The sequence below is a fragment of the Mycteria americana genome, chromosome 8 (genome assembly GCF_035582795.1).
Source record: "Mycteria americana isolate JAX WOST 10 ecotype Jacksonville Zoo and Gardens chromosome 8, USCA_MyAme_1.0, whole genome shotgun sequence".
NCBI lineage: Eukaryota > Metazoa > Chordata > Aves > Ciconiiformes > Ciconiidae > Mycteria > Mycteria americana.
The window spans coordinates 29,875,581-29,892,095 of record NC_134372.1 but is presented as its reverse complement, the minus strand read 5'-3'; the positions used below and the strand labels follow the sequence as shown (position 1 = coordinate 29,892,095).

Sequence of the window (16,515 nt, the reverse complement as noted above, 5' to 3'; positions counted from 1 at the left end):
GTCTATATAGCTGTAATGTGCACTGGAAAACTATACTTCTCCTTACGTTTCGTACAGCCTTATTTTATCAGCTAATTAAAAAAAAAAATACTTCTTAGTAAAGTTGGCATTGAACCTGAAATTACTAAAAGTAAGCCTGTCTTAGAGCTTGAAATGGTAACTTGCAAGGCAACCTACCATGTCCTTGACAGTTTGGCATTGCAAACTTGGCCTGCCATATGACTGTTTTTGATCACAAACCAACAGAATCAGCTGGCTGCTCCACAGCAGAGAAGACTGAGCATTAATTATAGCCTGGCAGCTTTTTTTTTTTTTTTTTTTTTTTTTTTTTTTTTTTAGGGAAAGTTGACACTGTACTACTTGTTGGTCATGTGGAGTCAAAACCAGGCTAAATATACTGCACTAACTAATGTGATGTAGCTGCAGGGATTCTTCACATAAATGCAGCTGCTAGAGTTCTATCTGGAGTTGACAAAAGAAAGCCTATATCTGAGGAAGCGTGTGCTACAGTCTATCCATAATGTTCTTTGAGGTTTACTGATCCTCATTATCTCTGTAAATACAGCAATTCACTCAACTGTCCTCTAAAACACATGAATCCCTCGGTGGATGCAGCAACACTACCAAACCTAGACAACTGATACAATCTGCCATGCAACTATATCAAACTTCTTTTTGCAAAGCATATTAAAAAACTCCACTCTGTGCTACTTACTCTAGCGACACTGCAAACAATCATGCATTCTAGAATATGTTTGGGGGATCTACTTTTCTAAAACCAGTACATCTTCTAGTTTAAGTCCTATTGCCCACACATCCTACTTCAGTTCAGTAGTAGTAAAGGATACACAGGCTAAACTTTTAATCAGATAGCACTACAAAAAATGAAGTTGCTTGACTCCTGCAGGAAGAGATCCTGAAAACCAAAGGATTTAACTCCAATATCTTTTTGGTCTGCCTGTATCCATAATAGAACTCTAATTTTAAGTTGGCTTACTGCTTTGACCCAAATCTGGTGCAGATAATTGAGGGTTTAAAGTTTTCCTCAACCTTTCTTAAGGGAGGAGCCAAGATGAAAAGGTGGTTCGTGAAAGTATGAATTTTTGATCAGTTAAATAGGTAGATCTACTGGATGTCAGTTTTCTTGATTTCTATTTGAATTTAATAGTTTTCATTTTAGTGTTATATTCTCTGGGTACGAAACACATTTTAGTATTGCTTAAGGAAGTAAAAAGCTTTCTCAAATGTTTATGAAATTATGAGGTAGAAAGGTATTTTTAATGTATGTTTATCTGGTACCTCAAGTTCTATCTAACTTCAGTGTATGTTGAACAAAATCTTTATGCTATATTATACACTTTAAAAGGCTGTTGCTTTATTTACCACGTTTCACAAACACCAACTATTGTGTACCTGAGGCAAGTGCATGCTTCATTCCAGAAGGTGCTGGCTGGAGACATGTTACATGTTACACATTTTGACAGGGACTTGACTTATAAAAGCAAAACCTCAATATTGTCAGCAGCTTTGTTAGGACATGCAAGAACCTCAGGATCCCTCTATGTATGAAATTAATTAGAAAAATTGCTCAGAATCATATTTCTCTGCTAAAGTGACAGATAATCCTTACTATATAAGCTATGCAGACTTCATGGTGCAGAGACTGTTGCTTAAAAGAGCTAATTAACTCCACTGTTCTCTCTGGAGGCTTTTTGGCAGTGTTTGTTGTCTGCTCCTTTGAAAGCCTGAGCTTTAAAGAGGACGGCCTGTAAAAGTTAATTTGTTTCATCCCAAGGTAGTTTTCTGCCCATCTCCCTGGATTAATTAGATCTTTATTTAAGTGTCACTTTCTTGTTGGTTCTACCATAGTTGGTGGGAAGAGTGTTCTTTTCTTAATCTCCTATTATGCAACAAGAATTTGCCCTTCATCTATGCCTTTCCTTCAAAATGGCAGTGGACCTTTTCATTGAAACCCAGATAATGCTTTCCACTTCCTGTTTAAATACATGTAACTTTACACTTTAAACAATTAAGCACAAGAAGTCATCCAAAGAAGTAATTTGAACTGCTTGAATTTCAGGAGAAAGTAAGGGTAAACTCTTTCATTCTCCCAGGAGTCGTCATCCCTAAGCAGGGCTTAGAAATCATACTGGCAAAGCAAATGTTTGGCTCTATCCAGAAGGCACAAATTAGCCAGTTTCCAGAGCAATTTTTTTAATTGTATTAAAGCCTAATTTACTAAACTTGCAGCTCTGTCTTGGGCAGGGAAAAAAAAAGACCAAACCCAACCCAGTATACTGTTGTAAGCTCTGCATAGTCACTAATCACAACTGAATAAACGCGCACTTGTTGGTTAAAGTAATAAATACACTATTCTATATCCATTTTTCCTCCAGGAAAAACAGTTCAGTGGAATACAGTTCTCCACTTTCTCCTTGGTTTCTCACATTGCCTTGGTCTGATAGAGCCACCTATACCAAGATAATACTTAGTTTTCTGACACTTCAAACTGTGTGTGGCCTGACTGCAGATCAGTACCTTGGGCAAAGAGTTCAGATTGTCTGACAAGGGGAAGCTAACAGCTGTTTACAGCAACAGTTTCCTTTGTTTAAAGGATAGGAAAAATAAAAATAAAGGATTTATTTACTAGTACTCTTTTGCCTACCTTGTTCAGTGGAGGTGCTGTCAAGGGGCAGAAGCACTTGTAATTTGACCACAGTAAGTAAAGTGAATTGAGAAAATTGCAAGAGGAATGTTCTAAATTAACACAAATACTGAAGTGAAATTTATGTAGTATAAAATTCATGAAGATACAACTAGGCAGACATCCAAAAATATTAACTATTACCTTTATGGCTCTGGCTGCTAACTGAAAAGTAACTAAATATACAAGATAAGTGATACTGGTTTTAATAGGCACTCTGATAATTTATAAATAGTTACTTATGTCAACATATGTAGTAGTTGTGAATGAAACTGGGTGTTTGAAGTTAGTGCTATTAAAAGAAAACTGAAAGTCACTTCCTGGTTGAGTGAACTGTAACTTCTTGGTTTAGTCCAGTCAGTAGTTATGTCTGTCTTCTTCTCTGACACAGACAGTTTTATCTCTGACCTGGAATACCAGCCATCAGGTTCAACAGAGAAATGGACTCAACATTCAGCACTCATGTCCAACTCCTATGTGGAAAATCTAGAGGGTGAGTCTGCTTACTGAAATGCTTCAATGTTTGAAATTGGAGCACCAAGGAAAGGGGAAAGTGTTTTAATAGTCTAAAAATCTACAAGTGAAAAGTGCTATGTAATACTTAAGTATTGCTATAATTGGACACCTGTGTATTCTGAAAAAGTTGGAAATTCAGAAGTTGTGAACCAGGTGTACACTCATTCAGTAAAAACCTCCACTTAAACTCTATATAGCTGCCACAGAACTTCCTGAGTGCGGTAGGATCTAGTAAAACAACAGAAGAGGATATGAAAATCTTAAGCCAAATACGGGCAAGGTTGTAGAGTGGCCAGATCAGTTAACTATGAGAAATTTATAAAGTTTCTCCTTTCTTAAAAAGATGAAGCAATGTCAATTTAAATAGATGGAATACAGTGGCATGCACTACCAATCTAAGTGTTAGGAATACAGACTCATAAATAGATTTCTAGTTGAATGTGCACTATAATTGGGAAAGATCACCTGGATTTATTTTAAGATGCTTTCAGCTTCTTTATTTCACATATAAACAAGATAATTATGCACTATGACTTTTAAATAGTAACGATATTAGAAATTGACACATGGAATATTGGTCATGTTTGTGTTTATACTCATTCTTCTTAAACGTTTTTCACTTTATTACAAACATGCCTTAAATGCCAAAGAATTATACTGTCCCTTTTTTTTGTATATACATATATACACATACACACACATATATATATAAAACCACATATAACACGTTTTACTTTGCCCATAGATTTTTTAAAGGCAAATACCTGTAAGTGTACAGTAGATTTGGGATTGTTAACAGTAAAGTAACCAAGCTCTGTGTACAGCCTTAATAAAACTCTCACACAATGAGTGCACAGACTGATCTTAAGTTTGCCCATGAAACTAAAATAAATCACAGTGTTGGTCTTTTACCATCTTTCAAAAAACTGACTTAGTTCTGCTGTTCTTACATATCAAAATGTTATTAGTAAGGTAAGTAGCTACTATTTAGAATGGCAGAACTAGGGAAAGGACTCTGTACACCAATTTGACATTTCTATATCTTGAAACAGCAAATGGATTAGTAAAATACCAGTTATGGCTTAGATTATTTCTGTGTTCTAGACTATATCCTGTGCAACTCAGAATCTGCTAGGTACAGAATAATTGTTGAAGAGCAGGAGTTCTTGAAAAATGAAAATACAATTTAATAATAAAATAACCCCCAAATACTAGTATCATCAACTAAAGAGTGACACATGGGTTGGCAAACCCCAAACTTAGAATTAAGAAATGTACGCCAACAGGTCCCTTTTAAAAAGGGCGCACAAACAGAAAACCAGACCCAGAGAGAAATATGCTTACACACAAATGCTAGCATCTGAGAAATACAATTGAGAAACATAGCATTTTTAAAAATTAAAGTAATGGGTATTTTAGGTATTTGCTGTAAGAAAGATAGTGTGGTACTAATGCAAGAGATGGGTTTGCACAGAAAAGTTAGTAGAATAGTTCTGTACCTTGAAGAATGCTTAGTGTCAAATCAGACAAACTAACTCTATCAACTAGTAGGACAGAATGCTTGGATTTAACTTTCAGGCTTCAATTAGGAAGAGTATAGCTTCTAAATTACACTGCTGAACAGGAGAGCAACCGTAACTATAGTGTGCTGCAGGAGATCAGACAATCTGCAAAGGCAGGAAATACATTAATGGAATACTTGAGTCATCCTTTATAGACTGGGTAAGTGTGATGACTGCTTCATGGAGCACTAAGTCATGAGAAGAACCCACAGGGGGAAACATCTCTATTTGGTCCAAAGGAGAGTACAGGTACTGCTTAAAAAAAAAAAAAAAAAAAAATCTTTTTGTAGCAGTTTCAGCATTACAGGCTGTGACAAACTTCAAAAGGGGAACTATAGGAAAACAATAAAACTAACTTAAGAAAAAATAGGTGGTCAAAAGGGTAAAATAGTTGCAAACAGTCTGTGAACTATTTATGAAGGTTCAGATTAAGTGTACAACTACTCTGCAGTGAGAGAGACTACAAGCTGCTTCCAAATGCAGAAAGCAGAAAAGAACATGAAAATTACTAGGTTAAATGTGAAACCTGGCCAACACTGACAAATCAGGAATTCAGTTAAAATTAGATAAATGAACTCAGGGTTTTTTGTATTGATGTTCACAGTTGAGGAACTAGAAATTCTCATGCCAAAGTCCTTTGAAAAAGGGACGCGTTGCAGGACCGGTCTCAAGTTGAAGTGTCAGTAAAAAGGTTTCAGGATAAACAGACAGTGACAAATCACCTCAACTAGATGACATGCCAGACAACAGCTCTGAAAGAGTAAGCAACAGTTGAACTATTAACTGTAATGTATAACTTCTTGCTTAAATCTGATTTGGAGCCAGGGGACTGGAAGTTGTGACACTGCTGCTGCTCAGTGTAGTGATTTTCACTGCTCAGAGTAGTGAAATACAAAAACTGTGTAGAAACCTCTATGGGAAGACCTTGTGATTAAAGAAAATCAGTTAGTTAAAGGAGTGGAAATTAGGGTAAGGGAAGGGAAAAAAACCTGCCCTAATTCCATCCATACACTGACACGCTCTCTGAACTATTCTCATTTAAAGCCATCCTGAATTTAAAATGGACAATTCTATGAAAACTTGCTCAGTAGCATTAAAAGTAGTCTTAAAAGGGTGAATAAATGCTAGGAATATTTAGGAAGCCAGCAGAGAATTAACAAATGCTACTATATAGATCTGTTACGTGCCTACATCTTGTCCCTGATGTCACAAAAGAATTGGATGCATACATGTTGTTTTGTGGGGTGTTTCATTTAAGGACAACTAGCATGACCAATGATTTGGAACAGAAGTTATGTTGAATCAGCTAGGACTCTCTAGCCAGAAAAATGAATGAGGAGAATATGCTAAGGATAATAAAATGAATGGGTGGCACAGAAAAGGTAATGGAAAGTACTTACTGAGAGAGAAAATAATAAAAGTGGCCACCAAGTAATCATGCAGCAAGTTCAACATATATAAAAAGCTACAGCTATATGTAGTTAAGGTTTGGAACTTACTGTCTCAGAATGTTGTGGATGACAGAATTTTGCACAGACCTTAAAGACCCCGGGGAGAAAAATCCAAATGGGAACAAATGGCACAAAAGATACAGTCTCTAGCTTGGGAATTCCCTAGGACAAACACATTTTGGAGGCTGGTGGAACATCCTGGGGAAGCATCATGATGTGTTTTCCCTAGGTCTCTACTATTGCCCATTACATACCTAATGGTTTGTAATCTGAACTGGTTTGCTTGTAGTTCTCCGTGGAGGTTTTCAGGCAGTATTTTTGACCTACAAAAACCCAAAATGCTTGGTGACTGCCTATTAGAGAGACTCTTGTCCTGTAGAAAGTACAGATGCTGATTGTAGATTACCAGCTTCCTGCAAGGGACAAGAGCGTGGAAACAAAACCAGTAAACAAACCAGTGTGGAAAATCAACACATTGATGATCTTACAAACATATCAAAGCACCAGTTCCTCTTCTAAGTGCTTGTTACTCTCAATTCGTAAATTTTTTAAAATTCATCCAAAACACTCAGCAACTTACTATTAAAAGCACCAACTTTCATGATGTTGTCATGCTTCGTAACACAAGAGCTTTGTTCTGTTCAAATCAGCTAACATGGATAATTTGTTGTAGGTGAGAATTTCTCCTGAGAGGTTGGTCAGTACTGCTCACAGGATGCATCTCTGTTGGAACAGCCGATAAGATTACTACCCCTAGCTGTATGTGTCACTCACTGCACAAATGGCTGAGCTGTTCAACCTAATTTTAGTTTATCTTAAAACTCTGGATTGTAAATTGCAACAGTTTTAAGAGATTGTCATGAAGAATCTGGCTGTTCATGCAGCAAACAGCTGGACCAATAACTTTATCAGCTGTTCCAGTGCAAGGCTTCAGTGACCAAGAGGCAAAGCCCCCAGCCTAAAAGATAAGGGCAGGGGGAGGGGGGAAGAGGCCTCCAAGGAGCTGTGGCCCAGTTTTCTGTCAATCTCAGTGGCTCGGCTGTCTTTCATGTGTGCAGTCAGTAGGGACTTAAAAAAAGGCAAACAGAACACTATGTGAAATTGAAACAGTGGGAACAACCCAGTAAAACAGAATATGTGGTTGCTCTTATTTTACAAGCTTGACAGCAGATGCAAAAGTCAGAGCTAGTTATCTTCTACTCTGTTCCACTGGTATTGATGTTAGTATGCTGCTTCATTTTTTTGAAAGGTTATAGGGGCTTGAGCCTCCAGATGACTTTCAGTGCTTTTCCAATGCAGCACAGAGGGGGAAGAACAAACCCCAAAAAACCCACCAAAAAAACTTTGCAATACAATACTACAGTATCACCAGGTCCAATCTAATCTCTCTGTAGCAGAAGGTTTTCTGTCCATCATGTTAAATTCTGTTCTGCACAATCTATTTTTAACTATTAGTATAAATTTACCAGCCAGCTTACACTATGTATAAATACTAGGGAAGAAAAAGGTAAAACTATTGCAAATAAAGTAACAGCTGAAATCTGGGATAACTACCAGAGGTCAATTAAATAGACATAGGAAAGTTGTTAAAATCATTTCCATTTCACATCCTGACTTTAAAAAAACAAACAAACAAAAACCACAAAAAAACCCCACAAAAACAAAACAAAAAAAAAGCTGTATTGCATTTTGACCCATGCCATATCTGACAAACAAGTTTTCAAAATGCAGTTATCACTTTTGTAGTGGAGGAATCTGCCACATTCCTATACAGTGTAGTGTAGTGTGTGCCACCCCTCTCTCTTTTGATCTGATCCAGTTATTTCAAGACTAGCAACCTGGATTGTTAGCACATAAAAGGCTTGATAACACTTTTGATGTTATCCACTCAATTGACACTGATCATCCAAAACAATTTTAGGTGATCAGTAGGTACTAAATATTAGCTAGATCTCTGTAATTGTTTAGTGTGTAAAATATTTCTGGTTCCTCATCTCTTGACAGTAGAGGTCCAGGGTATGGGATTAGCACTCAGAACACCTGACACCAAACAGGCAGTGATATAAGGGGGGAGCGGTGGGGAAGAAGGTAGTAGACTGAAAGAGTCAGTGTCCTACTCACATAACTGTTCACCTCCATCTTAAGTCTCATGAGATTGGCTCTCTTCAAAGAGGCAACAGAAGTATAAACTACACAACACAAATTAACTTGGTGGACAGACCATAGAGACCCTTAACAACATACTCGAGATCTGTATTACTGAATCCTGAACAAGCTCTGCAGCCTTCCCCTAGAAACTTTTGCTGAAGGAAGAAAGGAAATTGCATAAAAAAAAAATGAGTGCACGTATTAAAAAAAGCCACACATCTTGGTTTCCCAGTATCTAGTTGCCAATTGGATGGCTTTTAGTTAAGCAAAGGGCCATATGAAAGCTTTCTAGCTATATTTCTAGGACAGCGTAGGCCATGCACCCCATAGTCGAAAATAGGAAAGGTGAGATAAACTGTTCTTCTGGAAGTATAGAAAAGAAGTTTTTCTTTTGTTTGTAAAGCACCATCCGTATAGCATGAGCTCCATCCTTTCTCAGGACTGTTGCAATTGACTTCCTCTCCCAATTTGTCACCTAAGAATGTGAATTTTGCTAGACAGCATTATAGAAAACCTGTGTTTATGCTCATGAATTAAGTTTTCAGTTTTAATCACAGATCCCTAAATGTTCTGTGATTGACCCTGTGTGGAGGAAGGTTATATATCATGCACTCAGATACTAACCTTTCGATTTCTATTTCAGTCTTTAAACGAATACAATTTTCTCCATCACAAATTAATACAAAAAGGAAAATGCCATATGATTTCACCTTCAGTCTTGTAGATTCCTATGCAGGATTTTAACTCTTCTTACCAACTACATGATTTACATTTTAAACTTCTTTAATTTATACCGCTCCACCTTCATATAAAGCCAAATGCTTCCCAATTTAGATATACACAGGCATCTCATTATTTGCTGCCTTAAAGCTAAGTTGTACATCTCTTCAGTGAGTTGTTCCAAAGGACCTCCAGGCTGCCTAATTTTGGTAAATAATATGGCTTCTTTACAATGTTTTTTTCAGGCTTTAAAAGACCAGCCTTCTCTAGAAAAGCTGCTTTCCTGGTTTAAATGCCCATTCCTCCATCTGCTAGCCTGCATGCTAGATTAGTTCTCCCCACTGTCCCCATTCGTCCTTTCCAGCACTCACAAGCGCGTTGAGCACAGCCAAGCAGGCAGCAGGCCCATGCCTCGCTTAGCGTGTTACCGCATCACTCCCAATACCACCCTGCCCAGTTGCCTCAAACCTGGCAGCCAGACTACTGCACCACAAAAGGTTAGAGCACTTTGATCTCAGCTGCTGGCTTCTGCAGGCTGTGCTTTCTTTGAAGCATTTTTACCATCATCTGTATATAATCTAAATCAAGGTATAGTCTTCTGGAGTCTGCAGGCTTCCCCCATCCATTTGTTGCTTACAGATTTCCAGACAGCTGAAATGGGCAGTTGGAAAGTATAAAAATAGGAAGATGTGTTAGTTAGGAGGCTATGGTCTGTGAAAAAGTGAAAAAACACCTTTGCCAGACACAGCAGAAAAAGTATGCTGGCCTTTTATTTAGGCCTGCATGGCGCTCTGACAAAACACCGATTTAGACACTACTTATTTAAACAAAAAAATCAACCAAACAACAAAAAAAACCCCCACACTCACTTGAATACTGGTTGGGTTTAAAAATTAGCAATCCTAACAAAATCACTGTGGCAAGTAAAACAACGCCACTAGAATTTTCTGTTGGGGAAAAAGACAAGGTACTGCGTTTCCCTTAGAAATGGTAGATGTTTCTAATGTAAATCCATATAAACCAGCTAAATCTGTATTGGCTGCATGCCAATGTTGCCATTGCCATAAAAATGTTGCCAAAAAAAAGTTCTCCCAACAGCAAAATGAAAGGTATGACAGAGCTATCGCACTGAGCTATAAAACAGCTTCTTGTAAACAAATCGATGATGATTTAAAAAGAACAAAACAACACAAACTAACCTGTAATTTCAATTTAATACTCTGCATAATGAATGATGCAGAACTTTGGCAAATAAAACACCACATGACCAGCTATTGTATTCACAGTGTAATGAGATTTAAGGGAAATCTAATCCCACATGGCTACATGCTGTTCAGTTAAACACCTTTGCCTGTGGGAACTACAAAATGTTGCAACAGTATAGACCAGTTTGTTCTGATGTTGCCAGTACAGATACATATCATCTATCAAAACTTAAAGGAAGTAACCAGTAATAATTTCAAAATATAAAAGGTATTTAGCTATGTTGCTTTGTATTGTATTGCTCATCAAAGTTTTAGTAGCACTGAACAGCTGCAATATTTGATTTGCACAAATCAACTGTTCAGTAGCATATGGTAGATAATAGCTGTTAGAGGTCCTGTAGTTAGAGCAAGCTAATGAGTGCCCTGACAGAAACTGCTGGAGCATAGTTCTTATAAGTGAATATCTAAATTTTGTTAAGGAAAAGAAAAGGGGGGGGGAGCTTGTTTTTTAACAGCTGTTTACTTAGCCATTGTGTTGGCATAATAAAAATACTTGAAAAAGTATCCTACCTGCAGTCACACTATTTTCAGTGTCATAGTGCCAGTTAAGTTCACCGAATGAAAGATTTTTTTGAAGCCCAGTAAATTGCAAGTCTTGTAATGCTCAAAGGAATTGGTTATTACATAGCTCATCTGAACTGTTTTAACCTTTGAGTTGCCATAATGTGTATTTTAACAAGCTCATCCTTGCATTCATGCACAAGAATACCATTGCCGTTGATGGACTTTTAGATAACAGATACCTCCTCCATGGTTACATACAGGTATATGACATAAGGTGATTTTAAAGCTTTCCTAAGTAAACTAAAAGAAGATAGACAAAACTTGTTTTCAGAGTTGGATTTTATATACATTATACATACTTCAGAGCATTCACAGTATTACTACATTTTCTTTCAGACCCACTTAATGCTTGTTTATAGAAGGTCCAAACAAACTCCTGTCAGAGGCTTTTCTTTTATTACTATAATTCAGCATATTCAAAGTCTTGCTGAATAAGAGATACTGTATACCTACTGCCACTCAATCATGGAAAACACCATAATTGACTGCCTCTTCTAACTATTAAATAATTTATATTTTGGTTATCATCTAATATTTATCTAAAATTTGTCGTTACTGTTTAATGTGATTTTTTTTCGTCTTCACTTGAACTATTATTCAGTTTTCTTAGTTAAACTTACCATTTTGGAAAATGGACATTTTGGAAAATGGACATTTATATCACTGCATTTACGCTTATCCATTAAAATAATTATTTTTGTCATCTTCCAAATGCAATTGTACTGCAATCAATTATCTATGCTTTAGAGTAAAACTCCAAAATTGTCATTTATTGATAACTTAAGGTGCTACTTTGTCATATTCACAGTGGTGTCCCTCACTAGAGATAGTTGACTAATCTTTGCTGACTTTGGCACACACACACAGACACACAAACTGATGTGACCCTGCATATTAGTCAATCTTAATTCTTCACTATAGAAAAGTTGACTGATAACTAAGGAAGATTTTGTTACTGCAGTTTCAGAAATGCAAGTATTCAGAAAATTGGCCGATTAAATAGGTATGTAGTATTAAAAAGAATATTCTATTAACCCAAATCCAAGTTCTGAGGAAGTTCTGTAAGTAGCTTGAAAGAGCCAAGAGTTATTAGAGTTATTTGTTGTGCCTGTAACACTCTTGAACAGAAGGAGTTCTGTGGGGAAATCTGTACTAAACTGACCTATGCTGTGCCTTTCAGTTACCTGGTTGTCATGAATATGTATGTGCTTATTTTCTTCAAGTGTTTTAGGGATTCTCCAACATGGATTATGGTAAGTACAAAGTGTAATACTAAGAGAAACTAGGACTTCCCCCCTGCCCCTTGCTCAACTGTTACTGAAATTAGGTTCCTCATTCATCCTCTGTTACTTAACTGGATCAAGGCTTAGCACTGAAATATTTCTTTTTAAAAGGGATACACTGATGAGCTCTGCCTTTTGGAAAGCATAAAACCAGTCTTTTTAAAAAATTTTTTTTTTTTTTTGGTAGTGAATGAGATCATAGGAAGAGATATGTCACAGATCTCAGTGTCACATGGAACAACGCTCGCCAACCAGTCTGCACATGCATGTTCTGGATCTCTGGAGACAAGAGTATCTGATGGAATCCAGTAATGGATAAGCTTACAACTAAAAATCCATGAAAACTTAACAGTTTCTCTGAGTATTTCTTCGTCCTCTTCTTCTTTAGACTTACTGTGCTTCCAACTCTGTGGCCTTTATGAACTGGAACAGTGGATCCTTGCAAAGCCCTTTTAGTGGGTTACATTTTTGATGTAGAGACAGAGCATTTTAACTATAGTTCCTCAGATGCTGTAAAGAGACTTCTTAACATGGACACACAGAATCTACACCAGATATTTTAACTGTTTTAAAGTTACAAACAAGCTTTGCTTTTTGCATTTAAATAGAATACTTTTATATTGTAAGTGCTTCAGATGTGTGGAGATGTTAGTTTGCTCTTATAATATTCACAGTACTGAATGTGGAAAAAGATTTGATACACATCTTCAGTGTGCTGCTTTCCCTTAGAGATGGTATAGTTTGTAACTGATGATTTGTAACACCTTCTGGTCATTTTGGAAAGCCTTTAAAGCTTCTATTGTTTATTTTTTTTTAATACGATCTTCCAGTGGCAAGAATCATACCTGTCATCTGAAGCCAATGCCATGGAAGCCGTTGTGTATACAAATACTGTAGTATTTTCTGTCTTAGATTCATAGGAAGCAAAGCCAAATGTAGATCTGCACTTGTTCATAAACTGAAAACGTTACTTGATAGGTTGCAAAAAGACCATTCCATCATGAAAGTGTTGGGATAGAAATGACATTCCAAAATTTAACTTTTATAACTTTGTGGATAATCTTCCTGTTCTTTATTAGAAGGCTCCTTCTTGAAATAGCTTTTTCATAGAAAGTTACATTTGTAATAAAATTTGAGCAGTAGGATTTTAGATTAAAGAACAGCAACATCAAAGCCATGTTAGACACAGGAGAAATTTTAATATTTGCTGAGGATCTAAGTGTTCCTGTTATCCCTACAGAATATGGTTTTGAAATCACCAATTCAGTGGCATTCAAGTTTTCCATGCAATAAATCATTTGATCACATCTGTATCTTTTATATGCTGTATGCCTGACCATGCCACTTGGAAATCCTAAGGAGATGACAATTACAGTTCCTTAAATTTAAGCTTTTTATAAATGTCAGTTTGTTAAAAAGTAATTTAATGTGAATTAGTGATTAGGTAGTATAATTTGCCCATGTTTAATTGCAAACGTGTGAAGCAGAAGCTACCAAAGAAATACGCAAGATTCTTAGCAGCAGTAAACTTTATGCTGTGCTCAAAGGATGCATTTCCCTTACCCACATAATCTGATACATTTGAAACAACCTGTTTACATAGTTATTAAAAATCTCAGGCCTCTATGATTAGCAACCTAGGAGAGGATCTGAAACTGCCTGCTTAGGCCACAAACATTTCCCTCCCCCAGAAGACACTCGTTTACAAAGCTTTCTGATATGGAACGTACAGGGTACAACAATCACAGCGAAGGAAGATCAGAAATACACTGAACCTTAAAACATTTAAGATATTAGTTTTAGTTCCTCATTTGGGTGAGCCATGATGCTATAATGAAAATTAAGAGCGAACACACTCAAAAATTTTGAAATATAGGAAGTGTATTTGCATTGAAACTAGCTCAGACAATTGTGGATGTTTTAGTGGCTTAACACATGTGGAGCACATGCCTCTTTCTGTAGAAAATTGCTGTAGACTCTTAAAATTACAGTAAAATGGTCTTAAAGCAGATACCATTACTGAATTATAATACCTGTAAGACTAAACACAGATTCTACTGATGTTGTATTTTGGCAGATGGTCATGGGGAAAACTTTCCATTGAGCCTTTTGCAGGCAAAACATTACACCTAAATTTAAGTCAGCGCCCAAGCAATACCATTGAAGTAGCTATAATCACATCTTTGTAATAGCTGAATCATGAACTTTTGTAAAAGACCATACTTTCAGCAGGTGAAATTATAACTCTTTATCACGTACTTCCTTTTAAGAATGCAGCCTAAGGCTACTATCTTGGTGTTTCATAGTTATTTCAAACAACATAATGTAAGGCCACTGTGTGTGTGCTGGGAATCTTAAGCATCCTTTTTGTGAATGTATTGTTCAATGGTGCAAATCTTTAAATTTGCAGAAAAAAATTGGCAGGGCTGTAATTTGAAAAGTGTGATATTGTAATTGTCCCTCAGCAATGGTGCTTTACTCTGTCCTCTACTCATTTACATTAAAGATCCTAGGAAAGGATTCACATGCTCACAAATACATCTACTTAACATTTTTAACACCTTAAAAAAACAAACCAAATCAAAACACACCACTGTAAACTATGTAATTGTCTTCAGACTGCGTGCTGGTGGCAAGGCATGTTACAGTTTTCATTCATGTATTGGGTCTTTTGCATTAACCATTGTTTGTAGGAGAATTCTAACTTAAAAGCTTTTCATACTATATGGGATTTATGCTCCTTTATCCTACTGGTACAGGCTCTCCTTGCAAGTTCTCTAAGTAGCTGGAATTCACACTGTACCTAAAATATAGGAGCCCAAACAACCCAGAGTTGCTATGCACTAAATTTTCTGATGCCTTTAAATACCTTGATGCCTGTAGACATAGAGATGCTTTCCTATTTAAAAATGAAATAAAAAATATAGCTTTGGATACTAAAGCAGTTTTGTATTTGCCTTGTAAAAGCTTCAATACAAGGGTCTTAATTTTATTTTAGCTTGTGTGATAACGTAGGTAAAGACTGTTAATCTTCTATAATTTTAGTGATATAAAAAGCACATAATCTCTATTGGACTATGCAAATTTAATTAAACAACAGAACCCGTCAACCGTTGATCTTTTGTTGGCATCCACTTCCTTGCCCTTAAGTCCTTTCTTCTCCCTGAGTACTGTTCCAGACCCTTTTAATAATTTAGAGGATCCTGAAGGAAAGCCTTAATGATGAGGTAGCTTTTCTATAAGGAGGGTCAAAGATCAATGTTAAAAACAAAAAATTAAGGGGTAGTATATTAATCTAGGGGGGAGAAGGGGTGATTTCTGAAATTACCATAAACTAGCAATCTGAATTTCTGTAGTAAAACTTTCATGTTATCAGGGGAACTGCCATCCTTTTTAAACCAAAGAATAAAAATAACATGACAGTTTTGTTCTGATACAAACAAAGCTTTGAAACTCTATTTTTGATACTCATAATGGATGTCATTTCATTGAGGTTCAGAAATCGTTCAAATTGAAGTTTTATATTTAAAAATGTGGGACAATAAAGATTAAGTTCTAGATGTTTACAGAGCCTTGTATTGTAATTTCATGTACATTTTGTATTTTAAACATTTTTGTAAGTTATGATTGCAGTGCTACTTGCAGAAATAAAGGGAAGAACTTGCATTTAGGCTCTTAAATCATAGTATTCAAATAAATAAAAAGAATGCAAATGTGTTGTCATTTATTTATAAATGCAGAGTGGGAAGAAACTCCCTGTTTGTGATGCAGTGGTAAAGTTATGCTCAGTTGTGACATGAAATGAGGGGCATTTAAATACTCCCCCTAGAAGAGTGGTGATTTTGAAGCAGTATGATAAGAGTTTGGGGCTCAACTTAGAGCCAGCAACAGTAGCCTATACATCTATGTAATGAATGATCAGCAGTGCTAACAGAGTATCAGTTTGCACAATAACTAGTGATTTCCTATTTACAAGTATCAGTTTCAATTAGACGATCACAAGAATATTTGAAAAATTATTCCAGAAGTTATTATTCAGGGATTGCATCATAAACAGTAATTTCCATTCCTGAAAGGATATTATCATAGGCAAGATGTAGTTAAATTGTTTCAGAAATAGATGTAAAATTCCTACAAAGTCTAAATTATTTGCCAAATCTTGGCTTATCAAGGAGTACTAAGAGGAATAGTATTGGGAATGGTACAGTAGATTCAGGCTTTAAAAAAAAAAAAAAAAATCTGTATCTCAGTGATACTAGTGCTACTGAAAAGATTTTTATCTCCCTTGCAGCTTTGTAACAG

The 16,515-nt window shown here is 36.3% G+C and overlaps 1 protein-coding gene across 4 annotated transcripts in view; it reads left to right on the top strand.

Annotated features, from left to right (window-relative positions):
* Positions 1–15,918, top strand: part of NFATC3 (nuclear factor of activated T cells 3) — a 76,854-nt gene extending 60,936 nt beyond the window's left edge. For 2 of the 4 annotated variants that reach the window (XM_075510577.1, XM_075510575.1), the window contains 2 exons: positions 3,096–3,197; positions 12,401–15,918. In XM_075510577.1, the coding sequence (XP_075366692.1) occupies positions 3,096–3,197; positions 12,401–12,525 (227 nt within the window). In that variant the 3' untranslated portion in view covers positions 12,526–15,918. The remainder of the gene's footprint in view (positions 1–3,095; positions 3,198–12,400) is intronic. The other 2 variants (XM_075510578.1, XM_075510576.1) reach the window with 1 other exon arrangement.
* Positions 15,919–16,515: the final 597 nt, after the last annotated feature.